This window comes from Bos mutus, chromosome 14, assembly GCF_027580195.1.
Source record: "Bos mutus isolate GX-2022 chromosome 14, NWIPB_WYAK_1.1, whole genome shotgun sequence".
NCBI lineage: Eukaryota > Metazoa > Chordata > Mammalia > Artiodactyla > Bovidae > Bos > Bos mutus.
The window spans coordinates 4,846,595-4,867,941 of NC_091630.1; the positions used below are offsets into that span (position 1 = coordinate 4,846,595).

A 21,347-nucleotide genomic window follows, 5' to 3' on the forward strand; every position below is an offset into this window, starting at 1 on the left:
TCATAGTCAACAGATGAATCTGAAAAGCAGTACTTGGGTGCAGTCTCAAAAACAACAGAATGATCTCGGTTAACTTCCAAGGCAAACCATTCAGAATCGCAGTATCCAAGTCTATGCCCCAGTCACTGATGCTGAAGAAACTGAAGTTGACCAGTTTTATGTAGACTTACAAAACCTTCTAGATCTAACACCAAAAAAGATGTCTTCATCATAGGGGACTGGAATGCAAAAGTAGGAAGTCAAGAGATACCCAGCATAACAGGCAAGTTTGGCCTTGAAGCAGAGCAAAGGCTAACAGTTTTGTCAAGAGAACATGCCGGTCAAAGCACATGCCAAATGCCCTTTTCCAACAACACATGAGATGACTCTACACATGGATATCACCAGATGGTCAACACCAAACTTAGGTTGATTATATTCTTTGCAGCCAAAGATGGAGAAGCTCTATACAGTCAGCAAGAAAAAGAGACCTTGAGCTGACAGTGGCTGAGGTCATGAGCTCCTTATTGCCAAATACGACTTAAGTCGAAGAAAGTAAGGAAAACGACTAGGTCATTCAGGTATGACCTATATCAAGTCCCTGATGATTATACAACAGAGGTGATGGATAGATTCAAGGGATTAGATCTGTTAGAGTGCCTGAAGAACTATGGACAGAGGTTTGTAACATTGTACAGGAGGCAGCGACCAAAACCATCCCAAAGGAAGAGAAATACAAGAAGGCCAAGAGGTTGTCTGAGGGGGCTTTACAAAAAGCTGAGGAAAGAAGAGAAACAAAAAGCAAGGGGGAAAGGAAAAGACCGACCCAACTGAAGGCAGAGCTCCTGAGAATAGAAAGAGAGATACGAAGGCTTTCTTAAATGAACAACGCAAACAAATAGAGGAAAACGATACAATGGGAAAAATTAGTGATCTCTTAAAAATACCTGGAAACATCAAGGGAACATTTTGTGCAAAGATGGGCACGATAAAGAATAGAAATGGTAAACAGAAGAGATTAAAAAGAGGTGGCAAGAATACACAGAAGAACTATACAAAAAAGTCTTAATGACCCGGATAACCATGATGGTGTGGTCACTCACCTAGAGCAGGACATCCTGAAGTGTGAAGTCAAGTGGGCCTTAGGAAGCATTGCTATGAACAAAGCTAGTGGAGGTGATGGAATTCCAACTGAGCTATTTCAAATCCTAAAGATGATGCTGTGAAAGTGCTGCACTCAATATGTCAGCAAATTTGGAAAACTCAGCAGTGGCCACAGGACTGGAAAAGGTCAGTTTTCATTCCAGTCCGAAAGAAAGGCAATGCCAAAGAATGTTCAAACTACCATACAGTTGCACTTACTTCACATATTAGCAAAGTTATGCTCAAAATCTTTCAAGTTAGGCTTCAGCAGTATGTGAACTGTGAATTTCCAGATGTACAAAAGGATTTAGAAAAGGCAGAGGAACCAGAGATCAAATTGTCAGCATTCATTGGACCATCGAAAAAGCAAGGGAGTTCCAGAAAAACAGCTACTTCTGCTTCATTAACTATGCTAAAGACTTTGACTGTGTGGATCACAACAAACTGTGGAAAATTCTTAAAGAGATGGGAACACCAGACCATCTTGCTTATCTCCTCAGAAACCTGTGTGCAGGTCAAGAAGCAGCGGTTAGAACCAGACATGGAACAACAGACTGGTTCCAAACTGGGAAAGGAGTACGTCAAGGCTGTATATTGTTGCTCTGCTTATTTAACTTATATGCAAAGTGACTCAGTGCTGTGCTAAGTCGCTTCAGTCATGTCCAACTCTTTGCTACAGTATGGACTGTAGCCTGTGAAGCTCTTCTGCCCATGGACAGAGGGTTGCCATGCCCTCCTCCTGGGGATCTTCCTGAACCAGGGATCGAACCCACATCTCCTGTGCTGGCAGGTGGGTTCTTTACCACTAGCACCACCTGGGAAGCCCTATAGGTAAAGCACATCCTGCAAAACGCTGGGCTGGATGAATCACAGCTGGTATTACGATTGATGACTGACGTGAGAAATATCAACAACCTCAGAAACTCAGATGACACCACTCTAATAGCAGAAAGGGAAGAGGAACTAAAGAGCCTCTTGATGAAGGTGAAAGAGGAAAGTGAAAAAGGAGACTTGAAACTCAAAAAACTAAGATCATGGCATCCAGTCCCATCACCTCATGGAAAATAGAAGGGGGAAAAGTGGAAGCAGTGACAGATTTTGTTTTCTTGGACTCCAAAATCACTGCAGTCAGTGACTGCAACCATGAAATTAAGAGACAGTCGTTCCTTGGAAGGAAAGCTATGACCAACCTAAACAGTATATTAAAAAGCAGAGACATTACTTCCTGACATAAGTCCATCTAGGCAAAGCTATGGTTTTCCAGTGGTCATGTATGGATGTGAGAGTTGGACTATAAAGAAAGCTGAGTGCCGAAGAGTTGATGTTTTTGAACTGTGGTGTTGGAGAAGACTCTTGAGAGTCCCTTGGACTGCAAGGAGATCCAACCAGTCCATCCTAAAGGAGGTCAGTCCTGAATACTCATTGGAGGGACTGATGCTGAAGCTGAAGCTCCAGTACTTTGGCCACCTGATGCGAAGAACTGACTCATTGGAAAAGACCCTGATGCTGGGAAAGATTGAAGGCAGGAGGAGAAAGGGATGACAGAGGATGAGATGGTTGGATGGCATCACCAACTCAATGGACATGAGTTTGAGTATGCTCCGGGAGTTGGTGATGGACAGGGAGGCCTGGTGTGCTGTGATTCATGGGGTCGCAAAGAGTCGGACACGACTGAGCGACTGAACAACAAAGGAACACCAGTCACTTGGTGGATTCAGTGGTTGTAGTTTGATTTTTCAACTCTAAAAATTGTCAGTGTCTCAGTTATAATCCTGTTATCTAGTTCTAGGTAACTGCCCAAAGTCAACCAAGTGTACAGGATCTCAAATTACACATTAAAAAGGAAGAAGAAGCAGGAGCAGTTATGGGGCGTGTGAGCACACCTTAGTCATGCTCTCCCACCCCTTCCCAGCCAAGATACAGAGATGGCGCTGCTCATGTGTTCCTACCCCAAACACAGTTGCTGGCCCACTGTAAGCTCTTAAGGGTTGCTGTATGAATGAGTGAGCGGAGAGTAAGTTGACGTGCATGTGCTCAGAGCAGAGGAAGCCAGACTTGTGAAGACTTCCTGGATCCAGAAAGAATTCAAGCCCCAGCAGCTGGGACCATTCCTGTCTCCTCTCTCTCTCTCTCTCTCTTGCTATAATCCTGGTGGATTTGTGCTCTCTGTTTCCTCTTTTCCTAGATTCCAACCAAAACATAAGCGTGCTGTTCATTTACTTTTACTTCAGGGAGCTGTTCGCCCCACCACGACCAGGCCACGACGTTCATTAGATTCTCCGGGTCCTAAGACTTTGCTCTTTAGCGGTGCCCCGGCTGATTCAGTAGCGTCCTTACGGACTGAAGGTTGTGAAGGAGTGCTTCTCTTTCTTACTTTATAAGGTTCACTGACCCGGGCACTGTCATCCACACTGGTTATCCAGGAGAAGGAGGTCAGTGCTGCCCTCAGGGGAGTTGTATTCTAGCGAGATAGACGGTAAATGCATTAACAGATAAGTGTTTTGATTAAAAAAATTTTTTTTTAATTTTGTTTTGCCAGCCTTGCTTGTCATTTTGGGCAACTGACTACTGTGTGCTAACAATTTAAAAAAGTTAAGTTCAACTGAATAATGTGTACGTTTCTCGTTGGTCTTTGCAGCATATAGCAAATGACTGATTTCTATCTACTAAGTTATTACAATTTCCCAAACTTTAAAATTAACCTGGCTTTCTTAATCAGTATAGACCTCTTATATGAGTTTTACTTGAAATAGTTTTTTAAAATCTTATTGGAGGCATATATACATGTATAAGTCTTCCCTGGTAGCACAGATGGTAAAGAATCTGTAATGTGGGAGACCTGGGTTTGATCCCTGGGTCTGGAAGATCCCCTGGAGATCATATATATATGATTTGGGTGAAATAATTGCTAATTTTAAAATTTAAGATGGCAACAATACTATATTTATTCATCTAGGTTGAAAAGTAAGATGAATAATTTGACTTCTGCAAACACTAAATCAGCCTCATTAAAAATAATTTTTGTCACCATTATTTATCTTATAGCATTGTTTAGCTGTTTTCTTATAAACCATCTCAACACTTGTGATGAGCCTTGGTATTTGGACTCATTTTTTCCCACTCTGTGTTTCTTCGGTAGAGCACTGCTCCTCGAGAATGGTCTTCGTGATTAGACATTTGCTGACCATAGTCCCAGGTTGGACATTTTAATCGAAACAAAGTCCAGATACATATAGAGTAAGGCGGTCTCCATTGCGTAACTAAGCAGAGTTGTGCTAATCTGGCTTTTAGACCCTGGATTCAGAGCAAGCTTTCAAGAGATCACCCAGTGTTCTTGGACATTCCCTGATAGCGTGTGTGTGATTTTTATATCACTGTCGTTTCCTGAGCCAGCTTGTTTGCATCTTCTTCCAAAGTTAATTCTGCGTTGATCCCTCAGGCTCTCTCATCCGCTTTTTATATGTGAAGGAAAGACTTCATGGTTCGGCTCAGGTCTTATGCAACAGCAAGGGAAAAAGAGACAATAGGAGTGTTGATTTCTTTTTGTTTGAAATGCCGCTACATCCATGCTGTATGGAGTCACTTAGGGAAATGTGCCTTTTAAACTAATTTATCTGTGAATCATCCTTGAAACTGTTTGTCTACATACAAATAAAATATTTTATTCATTCCTTTGTCAAATATTTACCACTCATCTCCCCTGTGATGGTTACCCCGCTGGGTGAGGGTGTGGCAGGGACCCCAGCAGACAGCCTCTGTCCTCCTGTCCAGTGGGAGGTGAAACTACAATTTGCTCTTTGTGTCAGAGTAACAGAAGAGTGAGCTCTAGAGTGTGGTGTAAGTGGTTCTCTCTTCCCTTCTGTTTTTCAGATGGCTCGAAACACAACGATCTTTATCTATCTTAAAGAAATCTGGACATAAATGAATCTAAAGGAAGTCCCAACCATTCAGTCTTACAACAGATTTTATTACATATGCCCCCAATTTGTTTTTCCTTAGGCAGTTTTGGGGATCGTAGAAGTTAAAGAACATTCAGTCCAATCTCCTAATTAAAAATAGTCAAACAATTACAAACATAGACAAGAGCTGAAGCCCATAGACGCACGCTTAAGTGAGTTTTGAAAGATGGCACAGTTTAGTTGCTGCTGCTGCTGCTAAGTCGCTTCAGTCGTGTCCGACTCTGTGCGACCCCATAGACAGCAGCCCACCAGGCTCCCCCGTCCCTGGGATTCTCCAGGCAAGAACACTGGAGTGGGGTGCCATTTCCTTCTCCAATGCATGAAAGTGAAAAGTGAAAGTGAAGTCTCTCAGTTGTATCCGACTCTTTCGACCCCATGGACTGCAGCCCACCAGGCTCCTCCATCCATGGGATTTTCCAGGCAAGAGTACTGGAGTGGGGTGCCATCGCCGTCTCCGATGTATGTGTTAATATACAGTATTTGTCTTTCTCTTTCTGACTCACTTCACTCTGTATAATTGTTTTGTCTTTTATTTATTGTTGTTTGTAGAAAACTTCATGATGCTGCTTAACATCTTTTGCTGCTTATATGAGGTGGCTCATTCTTGATGAGTTTTGAGATATATATGTATATATATTTCTTCTGAAGAGGAGGGTCATTTAAATTAGCTACCGTTTAAGGCTGCACCTCACGGATCCACACTCAAGCCTATTGGTGTTGATGAAAGATTAGTTGTGCTTTTGATGTAATCAGCCTACCCTGCTTTCTTATCCTCACATATCCTTTGAAGATTTGCCCAATAAAGATTAATTGGGAGGAGACAGTTTAGGACTGTTTTCTACTAAGAAGCTTATACTTAAGATATGATTCTGTTGGCATGGTTTTAGAGATCATATGTGTTGAGGCAAAGGACTAAAATATACTCTGCCAAAGTGACAAAGATGTGATGGATTAATTTAAAAGAGTTAATTTTGTTTTGTATTTCATGTTTCTCCAAGAGGATGGGATTCGAGTATAGAAGATGTGTTTACTCTGCCAATTTCTGTAGTGATTGTAACCACAGTGAAAAAGCAGCCACAGCTAACGTGTCTGGCTTGCTGCCTCTCTGCCAGGCAGTGATAAGTGCTTTGCCTCCAGTTTTTGTTCTGTTTTCACAGCAGCATTAGGAGGAGGTATACTCTTCTTGAAGTTATAGACATAAAAGCTGAGGTTTCAAAACTAGAGGATGTGTGCAAGACGACCCAGTAAATAGAGTGTGAGCCCAGGTCTTCTAACACTGAGGCCTGTTCTCAGACTGGAATGCTGGGCTGGTCTACCGAGTTCAAGGTGGGCCTCTTTACACTTCACATTCTTATTTAAAGAGGCTGACAGCCTCCATTTCACAGAGCAATTCTTTACCTCGATGAACTCCCAGTTTTTCTACTTTCTAACCAGCATGTCTGTTTCCCAGATATTCTGTCTCCCAGGCATCTGATTTCCCAGATATTCTGTAAAAATCTATTGTGGATTCTCTAACCTTTTAAAACACTTGGTTTTATTCCTTGCATACCTAAAAGTTGTATTCTTGTCAGCAAACTGAATGACACATTTATAAAAAAATCCCTTGGAGGACATGGAGATGTTGAATGATCCAGGACGATGCTGTGGCTTGTGGACATTCACATGTTTTTCTTTCCTGCTAACAATTTGAACTGTATTGATGTGTAGTTCTGCGTGGGGGCCCCCTCACTGGAAGCTACAGGTTACGGCAGTTTCACTTTCACTGGGGGTCCACTGATGATCACGGCTCTGAACACGTGGTGGACGGCGTGAGGTACGCTGCAGAGGTGAGTCAGCAGCCCTGTATTCGTGGCCCAGAGTTGTTCCCTTCTGTTTTAGTTTGATTTTTATTTCCTATTGGAATATAGTTAATTCACAATGTCATGCAACTTTCAGGCATACAGCAGAGTGATTCAGTGATGCACGAGCATATATCTGTTCTTTCCCAGGTTCTTTTCCCAAGTAGGTTATTGCACAGCATTGAGTAGAGTTCCTTGTGCTGTACAGTAGGTCCTTATCATTTAAAAATTTGATTGGAGTACGGGAGTACAGTTGTTCCAGGATGCTGTTAGTTTCGGGTGGTTCAGTTATACATACTCACGGAGCTTGTCTACGTGATGGGATTTAAGGGACGCACGAGACAGCTCTCCTTACACCAGATTCGTTTATCTCAGTGGCTGAAATTGCTTTATTGTGTCAGCATGAGAGTTTATCAACATGAGAGCCACAAATTTGCCCCTTCTGAGCCTTAAAGCTTAGGGTTATTTTGCCCGTTTTAGAAATGAATAAACTGCAGACAGATTAAGTGGAAGGAAGGGAAAGAAACATTTGTTTCAGGCCCAACTGTGTACACACATGCAAAGTCCATATTATAGAGTTAACTGTAAATGGCAAAATTCCTTTGGGACAAAAAGTAAAGTCACAAACTCTCCTGAACTCTACCTTACCTCTACAACCTCAAGTATTAAAATGCAGTCTCTGTTAATTCTTCAAGTCCTTGGTATGAAGTGTTCATTGACTTGTTTTTTTCCATTGGGGAGTTACTTCCTTTCCTTATACCTGATATTCATTAATTATATTCTGCTTTTTCTAATCCTCTGGTTAAAGGATAAAGCATAATATTCTTTAAGTTTTAATTAAATATTCTTCAAGTTTATAGTTAAATATTGCTAACACCTAGTTTTACCATGAGATGAAAGTGAATCATTGTATGATTCAACCAAAGCTACTTAAGTGAAAATATATAATGCATCAAGGAAAGTTATGACCAATCTAGATAGCATATTCAAAAGCAGAGACATTACTTTGCCAACAAAGGTTCGTGTAGTCAAGGCTATGGTTTTTCCTGTGGTCATGTATGGATGTGAGAGTTGGACTGTGAAGAAGGCTGAGCGCTGAAGAATTGATGCTTTTGAACTGTGGTGTTGGAGAAGACTCTTGAGAGTCCCTTGGACTGCAAGGAGATCCAACCAGTCCATTCTGAAGGAGATCAGCCCTTTCTTTGGAGGGAATGATGCTAAAGCTGAAACTCCAGTACTTTGGCCACCTCATGTGAAGAGTTGACTCATTGGAAAAGACTCTGATGCTGAGAGGGATTGGGGGCAAGAGGAGAAGGGGACGACAGAGGATGAGATGGCTGGATGGCATCACTGACTCGATGGACGTGAGTCTGAGTGAACTCTGGGAGTTGGTGATGGACAGGGAGGCCTGGCGTGCTGCGATTCATGGGGTCACAAAGAGTCGGACACGACTGAGTGACTGATCTGATCTGATCTGATCTGATAATGCGTCTTGTAAGTAGTCTCAGCAAGACAGAGCAATGTTACCAGCCATGTTCAATTTTTCTTCATTTTTTCTCTTAATTACTGAGTTGTGGAGTTGAGGTATGCTTTCATAGCCCTGCTGATGACAGAGATTCAGATTCAGACTTCTTTCCAGTTTTCTTTTCCCACTGGCGTGCACAGCTGCTCTCTGAGACCATCAATCGAAGCTTCCTTTTTGCCTACTAAAGCACTTTTGTTTGAGGCTGAGTGCTTAGGGTATGTGACCTGCCCTGTCCCTGGGCTGGAGGAATAAAATCTACGTTTAAAATGGACAAAAAAAAAAGCCTGGAATGTGGAAAGTGGGACTCCTGAATCTGTATGGCGTCTCAGTTTATATCACCTACTGAATAGTTTTTGTGTTTGCTTCCTAGAGTTTTGTGTTCTAAATTTGACATCTTCTTCTAAATCTCAGAAGCTTTGTGGGGATTGAGAGCTGGCTTTGCATCACTGTCGTAGTTTTCCTAAGTCAGGCAAGTTGGTCGCATTGCTTTATGGTTAAGCCTTCTAGCCTCCTACACTTGAAAGCACACTCTGAGATAGGCCGACTGTGAGCTGGCAAGTGGCCTCCTGAAAAGGGCTCTCAGATCCTGCAGTTCGCCAGCGGCTCAGAGTCCTGACTTGTAGAGCAAGGACCATCTTGTTAGGTTTTCCTTCTTGACGTGGCTAAAGCTTTGACTGGAATTTCATGCTGTTCTTAGTGTGTATTTCAGGCTGTTTAGTTCATCTGCTCACGCATGCGCTCATTCATTCATTCTTTTGAGATCCTAGCGTGTCCCCAGTCAGGGCCCACTTACCCGCGCTCATCATGAAGGGAGTACTGGGAATGAGGAGGGGTGGTCAGGGAGCACTTCCTCACGGTAGAGGTTTCTAACCGCAGGCCTGAAGGAGGAGCAGGAGTGGGCCAGGCAACGCGGAGAGGGAGCTGTAGAGAATCGTGCGTGAGCACTCGGGGCGGGGAACAGTATCACCGATTATCACACATTTGAGGAACAGAATGGCCGGTGTGGTTGGAGCATGAAGAACAAAGCGGGGTTGTCAGGGGTGAAATCACGGAGGCCGGAGGGGCCTGATCGTTCGCAGATGAATCGTGTACGGATCGCAAACACTTTCAGTGCAGCGGGAAGCCGCTGACTGTCTTTGAATCAAGAAGTGGTCATCTTTGTGCTTTAAAAATACCAGTTTGAGCTACAGTTTGAAAACGGATTGGGTTGAAGCAGAGGTGGGTCAAGGGAGTCAGTGAGGAGGTTCTGGGGGCAGTTCCAGGTAATAGAAGAGGGTGCCCTTGGAGCGTTGGCCGGCGGAAGTGCTGCTTCCTTGGGGTTTGGTGATTGATCAGAGGCGAGAGGGAGGCGGGGGAGGACTCAGTGTTTCTGTCGAGAGACAGGAAGGCTACTGGAGGGGCGGTCTGGGTCAGACCTCGGGGTCGGGGGTGTTCAGGGCTGACAGTAAACAAGTAGATAAGTCGTATGCGGTAAGGTCTTTAACAGGAACACCACATGATCTGGTGGAGTGACTGGGTGCTTACAGAGGGCCTCTTTGGGATGACATGTGATCATCTTTGAGACTGAATGGCTGGAAGAAGCCACCTGAAGGAGATCCAGGGAGATCTTTCTAGTGACTAGGAACAGCCGGTACAAAGGCTCTTAGGCAAACGACGAGGTTGGCATGTTCAAGAAGAGAGACCTTGGCTTCCAGGATTGGAGCGAATGAGAGAAGTTGTAAGTCATGTCCCAGAGAGGCCACAGGGACCACACCGCATCGGGCTTGGGGGCTTAGCAGGGAGTTTGCAGTTTATCTCTGTGTAGCAGGACCAATCAGTGGAGGGTTTCGAGTAGGGCAATGGCATATTCTGGTCTATACTTTATAAACTATAACTAGCTGCTCTGTGGCAAAGAGGTTGGGCAAACGTGGAGGAAGCAGGGAGGCAGACTAGAAGGCTGTGAACGTGTTCACATGCGCAGTGATGGTGACTTGTGCCATGGGGTAGTGGAGGTGAAGAGAGTTAAACAGGTGCGGGATATGTTTGGGAGGTAAAATCCCTGCTACCTGTCCAGAAGAAGGGCGTCCAGACTGAAGGAAAGAAAAGAGAACTCAAGCCAAAAGACTATGGCTTGAGCAGCTGTGAGGATGGTTGTGCTTTTTGCTGAGACGGGAAAGCTCAGGGAGGAGCAGGCTGAGACAGGAATTAACTGCTGGGATGTGTTAATTTGGAGATGCCTCAGGCTTGGCTTCCCAGGTGGCTCAGTGGTAAAGAATCCGCCTGCCAGTGCAGGAGACGTAGGAGACTGAGGTTTGATCCCTGGGTGGGGAAGTTCCCTTGGAGAAGGCAATAGCAAGCCACTCCAGTATTCTTGCCTGGAGAATCCCGTGGATAGAGGAGCCTGGCAGGCTACAGTTCATGGGGTCACAAAGAGTCGGACGTGACTTAGCAGCTAAACAGCGACAACATAGATATTCCAGGCTTGCGTTCAAGTAGGGTGCTGGATACAAACCTGAGTCTAAAGAGGAGGTCAGAGCTGCCCACGGAGGCATTTGGGAGCCCTTTGCATTTGATTTCAGTTCAGAAGTATCCCTTTGTGCTTGGCTATAGAAGTGATTCCAAAGAATTTCCTTAGTTTCTCCACCTACTTTTGTACCTAACTTCAGGATTATCATCAAGTTGTATCCTCTTAAGAAATAAAAATATGAAGAAACAAATGAAAGGGAAAACCATTTAAAGCTGTGAGGGAAAGTCGCTCAGTTGGGTCCTACTCTTTGCGACCCCATGAACTATACAGTCCATGGGATTCTCCAGGCCAGAATACTGGAGTGGGTAGACTTTCCCTTCTCCAGGGGATCTTCCCAACCCAGGGATCGAACCCAGGTGGATTCTTTGCCAGCTGAGTCACAAGGGAAGCCCTTTAAGGCTGTAACCTATATAAAAAGTTTAATTTGGAGCCTAATCTAATGATTTGTGACATTACAGAGATTAAAATAATCTAAATCATGGAAGACTTTATCTCGAGTTGCATATCTACTAATAAAAAAAAGTAGGCTAATAGTCCATTGCATATTTAGAACTTTATCTGATTATAATTTATACCAAATATATGATAAGCAGATTATGTAGTTGATAGTAAAATTATGATTTCAACATTAATGGGGACTTTCATCATCATGAGCTCATTTTATGTATCAGTATGCAATTTAAAAACACTAAAGTTGAATAATGCTGTTATTTAGAAACTGCTTTTCATTAGGGGAGAATCTTATTCCCATTTATACATCGGCTGCAATGACTTTTTGTCATTCAGTTCAAATCACTGTGGCTGTCGCTGTTCGGAAATGTGCGTTTGTTATTTGTTTGAGGTTCAGTTCATCTATGAATGCTAGTAAAAGTTGTGTCAGTTCCCCTTAGGTGACACTTGCAGTTAAGCAAGGTGTGTGGGAGCGAGAAGGACTCGTTTGAAAGAACAAAAGATTTCTCTTGCTTTAGTTTCCCATAGCACTTCAAACACTTGTTGCTTTTTAACCAGTGGAAAGATGATAGATGGATTCACATCTCCTCAGCGGCATATTCCTTTTCTAGTCCTCTGGGGTTGTGAACCTCAAGAGGGCTTTTCACATCTGTCTGCCTCTGCTCTCATCTCTTACCAAGTGAACTGCTGTGCTGCCTTGGCGCCGGCTCAAACAGCTCCAGCGTGCCTGCCTGCCGCTCCCTCAGTGTGGCACAGCGCTGGTCGCCTGTGAGCCGATGGACTTTGCTTCATCATCCGATGCCGATGGACTTTGCTTCATCATCCGATGCTTTGAGGCGCTTTGCGCTTCCCCCGACTACCTCAAGTCAGCGAGGAGCACGGCACCGCGAGAATCCGCGCTTGTGTTTTCTGTCTGGATATTCCAGTCTGCCTTGATTGTTTCTGGGCGGTGTACTATTTTAAGTTGCTATAGTTCACAGTTTAGGAGAATTCTTATTTATCTTACAATACTCCCGTATTAGTTGCCTGTAAGATGGGAAGTTATGGTTAAAAGAATGGATAAAACCATTCCCTTGAGGGTACTAAATCCTCTCTGTAACAGCTAGAAGAGTGATCTGTGCAAGAAACCCTTCACAGGCGTTTGCTCCCTGAGCGCCAGAAGGGCTCCTTTGACGGAGGTCTTACCTGAAGCCATGCTTCAGGGAGGGTCCCTGCTGAGCAGGGCCGAGCTGTGACCGTGGCCGAGTCAGGTGGGTGCCTCGCGGCCCTCTGGCTTCTGCCTCAGTTTGTCCTTCGCTTAGCCAGGAATGAAGATCCTCCAGGAAGGGTTTTCCACCTTGCTGTCACTCTACAACCCTTCACACTTGTTTGTGAGTTGGGGATTCTGCACTGCGCCCCACGGTGGGACATGGAGCACACCTCTGGAGTTTGCAGTCAGCCGCTGCTGCGGTGGAGCTGGAAGTGGGTGAAGCCTGTCTTCTAGAGTGCCAGGCCCTCCACCTGCTTGTCTCCCCGATTTTCCTTTTCCCCTTGTCAGTGACAGCAGCTGCCTCTCATTTTCTTCCTGAGATGCCTCTGTTTGGAACACCCTGAGGCCTCTTTTTCCTGTTAAAACTTCCTCTCAGCAAAGAATTTGAACATTCATAGAAAGTAGAATATATGTAACTATTGCTGAAAACAATTATTAAGGTGAATTTGCATTTTCAAGCCATAAATAGTCTTAAACTTTTAAGACTTAAAACTTTTCATGGACAACTGAGCACTGCCCTTAGTAGCAGGATTGTGCCCGATCACCTTCTTTACAGGGTTGACTTCCCCACCCATCTGTGAGTGTGAGCTTGTGTGCTGGACTCAGCCGCCAGCGGGGGTCTGACGGAAGGCTGCGCAATTGTAGTTCCATCTGTGGACGTGGGTGTTTTGAACTGTGGTGTTGGAGAAGACTCTTGAGAGTCCCTTGGACTGCAAGGAGATCCAACCAGTCCATCCTAAAGGAGATCAGCCCTGGGTGTTCATTGGAGGGACTGATGCTGAAGCTGAAACTCCAATACTTTGGCCACCTGATGTGAAGAACTGACTCTTTGGAAAAGACCCTGATGCTGGGAAAGATTGAGGGAAGGAGGAGAAGGGGATGACAGAGGATGAGATGGTCGGATGGCCTCATCGACTCGACGGACATGGGTTTGGGTGAACTCCGGGAGTTGGTGATGGACAGGGAGGCCTGGTGTGCTGCAATTCATGGGGTCGCAAAGAGTCGGACATGACTGAGTGACTGGACAGAGCTGTGGACGTGGGGGAGCCCCAAGTCTTTTGGAAGCAATGGTTGGAGATTTTGGGGGCTAGAGAGGCTTGGCAGGATGCTCCAGAACCTTCTATGATGTAGACCTCAGCACAGGACACCACAGACCAGCTAAGCGACAGGGTCCTTCCCTTGTGTAGTTTTCAGACCAAAGTAAATAGGAGGATTCTGTCCAAGGTTCTCGTGCATAGGACAGGAAGATATATATAAATGTTTTATTTGCTTTTATGTTTTTAAAGGTGTCTAAAAAATAATGTTTGAATTATGTCCTGTTCCTCCCTTTCAGCTCCACGTTGTTCACTGGAATTCAGACAAATACCCCAGCTTTGTTGAGGCAGCTCATGAGCCAGATGGACTAGCTGTCTTGGGAATATTTTTACAGGTGAAAAAAATCCATTGATTTCGTTTTGAATAACTAGTCAGTCGTGTTGGATAAAGAGTTTCATTGTGGAGTAGATAGTCTACCACTTTTTATTCAATAATAGTAAACTTGTTCTAGGCTTACTGTTTTCCTTTTGAAGTGAATATTCACATTTTATGTTAGTTTATGGTCCATCTAAGGGCCCAGAACTACCCTAGGAGGGTTGTCTTATGATTCATCTTATTGTCCACGGATCAGTTTTATGTAGCTGCAATAACAATAATATCAGAAGTATTACCTAATAGCAGAAGTGTTACACTGATACCTTGAGAAGGCAATCTTTATGATAGGCTCTTCCTGATTGCTCAATATTCGGAGATACAGCTTAGGGTAAAGTTCAAGTTCCTGATTCTTGAAGCACTAGTTTGACCACTAGTTTATTATGGTTTATTATCCCAAATGCACTGATCGATTTTAAAGATTTCTTTGTGTTTTCCTTTGTCTGGTATTCATATGAGGTTAGATAAGTGCCAGTGTCCTGATACCTGTGCAAGGGCTGGGCGGCTCAACCCCCACTGTGCCAGATTCTTTAGGGTGTGCCCTTTCGTGATGGCAGCAGCTCTGTGTGTGGTATAACTCTTTGCACGGGGGCTGGGGGAAGCCGGGGGCAGAGAGGAGACCAGCGTGCACAGCAGCAGCTCCTTCTTTGGGTCCCCAGGTCTGGCGGTGGCTGTGAAGGCCAAGTGGGGAAAGGCATTATACTTGAACCCTGAATGACCTAAAACCTTCAGGTAATTCAGGACACCCCAAACAAAGGAAAATAAGTACGTATATATTTTCTGAAGGCTTCTCCTCATGATGACATAGTCTGTTGATTCAGAACCTCAAGTCATCTTAAAAGGAAAGTGGGAGATGTTTTCCTCTAATGTTTGATGTCACCAAGAATCAGGGTCTGAAAGTCACATCTAGTTAAACAGTGCAGGTATTATGGAGGAGTTTCCTAAGCAAAGTTTCTCTCGAGAGAACCTGTACCCTAAATGTTCATAAAGCTGGAAGAATATGAAGCCATTACTTCCAGCTCTGGCATCAAAGGTATGGTTCAGCCAAGGAGCCCTGTAATATTATCTTGTAGTTTAGATTTTTCTGGTGTGATACGGCTGGCAGGTGAAAGAGAGCCTCATTATAGAACAATCACTGCTTGTTCTCAGCTGACTTAGGGTTTAAAAAAAAACAAAAAATAGGGACTGAAATGGAGTGAGTCAGACAGTAACCATTTCTTTTGCAATTTCATGTTTTCAGATTGGTGAACATAATCCCCAACTGCAAAAGATTACTGACATTTTGGATTCCATTAAAGAAAAGGTAAAGTTAATTACTGTTTACCAGTGACTAATATGTTCCCTGTTTTCTCCTGAATTCTCTTATCTTCTGTTAGACTTTGACGTAGCATATGCTGCTGGCTTGGAAGCGGGTTTGAAACATCCTTGACCAATAGAGCGGAAGTAACATTGCCACTTATCTCTTGAAAATTATGACGGGATCTTAAATTATCTAAAACAATAATGTAAATTATTAAAATTTACATTAAATTTTATGTAAATTATCTAAAATTTCTAAAATTATCTAAAACAAATAATGTCAGGCCACTTACATTAAAAAGAAATCCAGTGCTGCTTAAATAAATCTAAGTGAGGTGCTACTTCATCTTCAATTTTTAGAGTAAGGCAGATAGTTTTTTAAAGACCTAACAGCAGATACTAAATCGTTCCATGAATTACAGAATTCCAGTGAAATAGCATTTCACGGGTATTTATTTTTTTGAGGTCTGTGTAAAGCTTTCCCACTGTCATTTATGAGAATTCTCTTTTCTTCCTCAGGGTAAACAAACTCGGTTTACGAATTTCGACCCGGTATGTCTACTTCCTCCATGCCGGGATTATTGGACATATCCTGGCTCTCTTACGGTCCCACCTCTTCTGGAGAGCGTCACTTGGATCATTTTAAAGCAGCCCATAAACATCAGCTCTCAACAGGTACATCGCTTCCTCCACATTGACCCTGATTCTCTAGAGGGGCTGAATCGTGTGTGTGTGCGTGTGTGTGTGTGTTTGTGTTTCAAACCCTGCCCTTCATTTCTGCTGTTATGAAGCCTGTGTTTTCCCTTCATTAGTCAGATGAGTGGTTGAACCCAGTGAGGTTTCTCTTTTCTTATTTGACCTTCTATGATTAGATTATTTCTTTCCCATTTCCTAGAAATGTAATGTGCAGACAGGCATGGATGGACGTGACGTGCCCCCTTGCGGGCTCTGCTCTTTCTTCTCTTGTGTGGTCCGAGGTATTAAAGGTCTGCGATACAAAAGGGAAAATCAGGAGCGAGTCTTCCTTCAAAGGGCGACATTCTCCTTTTTGACCTCGGTGTCTGGACCTGCTCCTCCTGCAGATTTCACGTTCAGAAAGGGAACAGTGAGAACAGCCTGGGCCCAGCACTCTGCCCTTGCTAGATTGAGGAAATCCGTCTGATCTTTTGGCTTTTGTTGACAAAGCTATTGTGAAGCTGGCTGAGGGGCTTTAAAGCATTTGCCTAGAAGCTGTGGGTGGCCGCCTGTGCTCTTCATGGGAACACCTTTCCTCTGATCAGGCTCCCGGGGTCGGTGGGCCCAACAGTCTGCAGGTTCAGTGTGTCTTTGATGCTTAAAGACTCCAGATAGAGCTGTGATCCCCCATCGTGGTGGTTTAGTCACTCAGTCGTGAACCACTCTTCGAGACCCCATGGACTGTAGCCTGCGGGTCTCCTCTGTCCCTGGGGTCCTCCAGGCAAGAATACTGGAGTGGATTGCCATGCCCTCCTCCAGAGGAGCACAGAGTCGGACACAACTCTGAGGATCTTCCCGACCCAAGGGTCAAATCTGCATCTTCCGGGGAAGCCCACCATGGGACTGACCAATCTGCTGGGTGATGCTGTTTGCCTAATGGATTTGGTTTTGGTTTTGTTATTGTTTTCTTTTTCGAATTATATGCTGCGAAATCTTGGCAAGAACACAGCCTGGTAATTTTTGCAGCTAATGATGTACTCCCGTTCTGGGCTGGCGCACACACCTAACTGATTCATCTTTCCCCTAAGCAAAGACTAGAGTTGGTTCACCTTTACGAAGGTTGCATCAGGTAACATTTCTCCTTGTGGTGTTGAATCATCCAACTTCTGTTGACCTCATGTTTAGGATGAAAGCCAGATAATCATCTGGCTCATACTTATTAAAATATTTTATAAAAATCTGGGTAGATAGCCAGAGCTTGACTGACATGGAAATTCCTGTGGGTTTTTTCCATCATAAATTATAACGTGAGTTGCACCATGAGAAAAGTGGCCTTCATGGACTCAGCGGCCTTGTTAATGCAGCTCACTTTTCTCCCCTTCATGCACTAAGTGGTTTGCTTTTACTTTTCTTTATTAAATTTGAACAGGTTAATAGTAAGAGTTAACAAGGTAGTAATAATAAAGGAATCGTGTTTTTTCTCACATTTTAAGAATTAATTTATCCATTAAAACCATTTGGAAAATATATATTTTTAACCCACCTGTGATTTGGAAAAGAAAATATCAAAATATTATTTAGTCATATACAATACATGCTATGCTATGCTAAGTCACTTCAGTCGTGTCCGACTCTGTGCGACCCCAGTGACTGCAGCCCACCAGGCTCCCCCGTCCCTACCTAATCAAAAATAACACCCTGCAAATGTAGGAATGACTGCCTAGATGTGAATTCACTATTGTATCTCACTTTAATCATTAACATTAATTATTAATGTAGTTCTTATGCAGTTTATAAAATAATAGCTGTATGTTAGAACTTTAGTGTGAGCAACAATTCATTTTGAGGTTCCATTTGTTAAGATTAATTATTAATGTGGTTTTTATGCCGTTAGAGTTTATAAACTAATAGCTGCACTTTAGAGGTTTAGTGTGAGTGATAACTTATTCTGAGGCATTCACTGAAATCTGCTGTGGCAGGAACACTGACAGACATTTTCAGTCAGATTGAAATGATTATTTGAGTAGTAATCACAATTATTATGATGACTATAATAGCTTAGTAATCCAAATTATTATGGTGATTTTAAGATTTAAAGAATGAAGTAAAAGATATTTTAAAAGTTCAGTACCATGTTAACCATGAGAAAAGCATCAGGCAGTGCCCAGTTCTCAAAATATCTGATCAATAATCCTCAAAACTGACAAGGTTGTGAAAAACACAAAAGACTGTCATAATCATGAAATACTCAAGCAGACAAGACAACAAGTATGAAATGTATTTCCTGATAGGATCCTGGAACAGAAAATGATATTAGGTAAAAACAGAAGAAATTGAAATAAAGGGTGGATTTCAGTTAATAATATTTGTACTGGTTCACTAATTGTTAAAAATGTACCATAGTAATGCAGAATGTCAATGACAGGGGGCACTTCTGTGTGAATCCTTTAAGAGTGAAAGAAGGGAGAAAAAAACAAACGGGAAACTGAATTGTGGGATGTACAAGAATTATTCTATCTTTGAAGTAATTCGGTAAATCTAAATCGGTTCTAAAATAAAAAAGCAGATTTTAAAATATTCCAACACATGAGAGGGTTGATAAGATTATTTAGTTGCTCAGCTCTTTTGTATAAAGTAAAATGAAGGTCCTTTTTGTGTACACCACTGACTTGAAAGTTACTTTACTAAAGGTAATTTTTAATATCAATTTTAGCGGTCCTTATTTTAGAAGAATCTGGAAAATATTGTTTTTATTTCATTTCCAATTCCACCATATAATGTCACTAGTTGTGAAGATTAAATCCTCTGTTTAGTAAGTTGGTGCCGATTTTTTCAACGTTTTTTTCCTGATTCTATTTCTTGCCAAGTCACTGTTTGACCTAAAGGGCAAATCAGATGGTTTCCATTTCCTTTTTCTTGATTCAAGTCCATTTTTATCCCTAGAGTCATTTACTGAAATGCTTGATTTAACTGCCAGGCCAGTAGAAAGATACACTGTTTTTGATACTTCTGATAACAGATCTGTCATCCTTTGGAAGGCTGACCTCTCTTGCCACATCTCTGTGGTTTATCCCAGATTATCTAAATTGGCTTCCTCATCTGCTGAAATTTGATGTGCAGAATTTAGTTCTGAGCTCCTTTTTTTGAAAAAAAATGATCTTTGTTGTTTATTATGATATTTGCATCCAGTAAGATTCATACATTTTAGTATGCAAGTGGGGATTTTGATTATTGCAACAACTACAACTGCCATCCAAGTATGGAATAGATCCCTTGGCTGAAAAAGTTTGCTTGTGCTCCTTTATATTCCACCGTCTTCCTCACGCATGCCCCAGGCAATGGCTGAGATGTCACAAGAATTTTGTCTTTTTTAGAATTTTATTAAAATGGAATCATATAGTACACAGAGGTAAAGAATCCACGTGCCAGTGCAGGAGATGCGGATTCCATCCCTACGTCAGGAAGATCCTCTGGAGAAGGAAAGGACAACCCACTCCAGTATTCTTGCCTGGAACATCCCATGGACAGAGGAGCCTGGTCGGCTACAGTCCGTGGGGTCTCAAAGAGAGGCGTGACAGAGGCTTACACGGACTTTTGTGTTGGACTTCATTTCACAAATGGCACCCCACTCCAGTGCTCTTGCCTGGGGATGGACAGAGGAGCCTGGCGGGCTACAGTCCACGGGGTTGCAAAGAGTTGGACATGACTGAGCGACTTCACATAATATTTTTAAGATATATTGATTTCCCCTTTGTTATTGAGTAATATTTATGGGCCTTCCAGGTGGCGATCGTGGTAAAGAACCAGCCTGCCAAAGCAGGTTAGATAATAAAGAGATGCGGATTTGATCCCTGGGTTGGGAAGATCCCCTGGAGGAGGGCATGGCAGCCCACTCCAGTATTCTTTCCTGGAGAACCCCATGGACAGAGGAGCCTGATGGACCGCAGTCCACGGGGTCACAAAGAGTCAGATAGGACTGAAGCAACTTAGCACGCATGCATGCAGTATTTATGGTATGGATACAGCATTCTTTTTTAATCTGTTCACTAACTAATTAGCCATTGGGTTGCTTCCAGTTTGGGACCATTATAAATAGCAACTACCCATGTTTAGCTGTTAGGAATAATTGGCATATACACTTCCATGTGGACCCATATTTTCACTTCCTGTGGCGATTTCTAGCACTGGGTTACTGGGTCACGTCTACTTTTATAAGGGACTGCCTTGCTGTTTTCCAACGTGACTCTTCCGTCTTCCATTTGCACCAGCAATGCAAAAGATTTCTAGTTTTTCTACATCCTTGTTACACTTGGTTCTGTAAGTAATTTTAACTTTTAGCCATTCTAGTGGGTATGTATCACGTGTGTGATTTTTGATTTGTATTTATCTGATGACTAATGATGGTGAGCACTTTTTCATATAATTATTGATTATGCTTATATCTTCTTTTGTGAAATATTTGTTCAGATAATTTGTCCACTTTAAAATTGGACTGTTTGTCTTCTCATTATGGAGTTGCAAGGGTTTTTTTTTTAATACAATCTGGATAAAAGCCCTGTTTTCAACATATGCTTTACAAAACTTGTCTTTTTTGCCCCCACCGTGTCTTTTGAAGAGCCAAAGTTAAAGAAAACCTCTTAATCTTGATGAAGTTCATTTTATCAAAATACCTTTTATAGTGTGTGCTTTGGTGTCCTATTTAAGAAATCTTTGCCGAGCTATATGCCACAAAATATTTTTCCTACTTTAAGTAATAGTTTTAGCTCTTACCTTTAAGTCTTGTATTATTTATGAGTCAATTTTTGTGTATGCTATGCTCCATTCTCTTTCCTCTCCTTCTGATATTCTTTTTTACATTGAAGTATAGTTTGCTTACAATATTGTATCAGTTCCAGGTGTACAGTGTAATTATTTAATATTTGTTTGTGTTCTGTGTGAAGTTGCTGTGAAGTGTTGGCTATATTCCCCGCGCTGTACCTTATACCCTTGTAACTTCTTTATTCTGTGCTACCTGATGGTTTGTACATCTAATCACCTTCACCAGTATCGCCTCTCCCCCACCCTTCTACTTTCCATAACCACTAGTTTTTTCTCTGTATCTGTAAATTTGTTTCTGTTTTCTTATATTCATTCATTTATTTTGTAGATACAAATATGAATGTAAACATACAATATTTGTCTTTCTCTGACTTATTTTTCTAAACATGATACTCTCCAGGTCTATTCCTATTGCTGTAAATGGCATTTTCATTTTTAA

The 21,347-nt window shown here is 42.6% G+C and overlaps 1 protein-coding gene across 2 annotated transcripts in view; it reads left to right on the forward strand.

The window, feature by feature from the left end:
- LOC102282417 (carbonic anhydrase 13) overlaps positions 1-21,347 on the forward strand; it is a 39,328-nt gene that overhangs the window by 8,522 nt on the left and 9,459 nt on the right. Inside the window, exons 3-6 of one of the 2 annotated variants that reach the window (XM_070382908.1) lie at positions 6,789-6,907; positions 13,983-14,078; positions 15,357-15,419; positions 15,935-16,090. In XM_070382908.1, coding sequence (XP_070239009.1) covers positions 6,789-6,907; positions 13,983-14,078; positions 15,357-15,419; positions 15,935-16,090 — 434 coding nt within the window. The remainder of the gene's footprint in view (positions 1-6,788; positions 6,908-13,982; positions 14,079-15,356; positions 15,420-15,934; positions 16,091-21,347) is intronic. The other variant, XM_070382909.1, reaches the window with a different exon arrangement.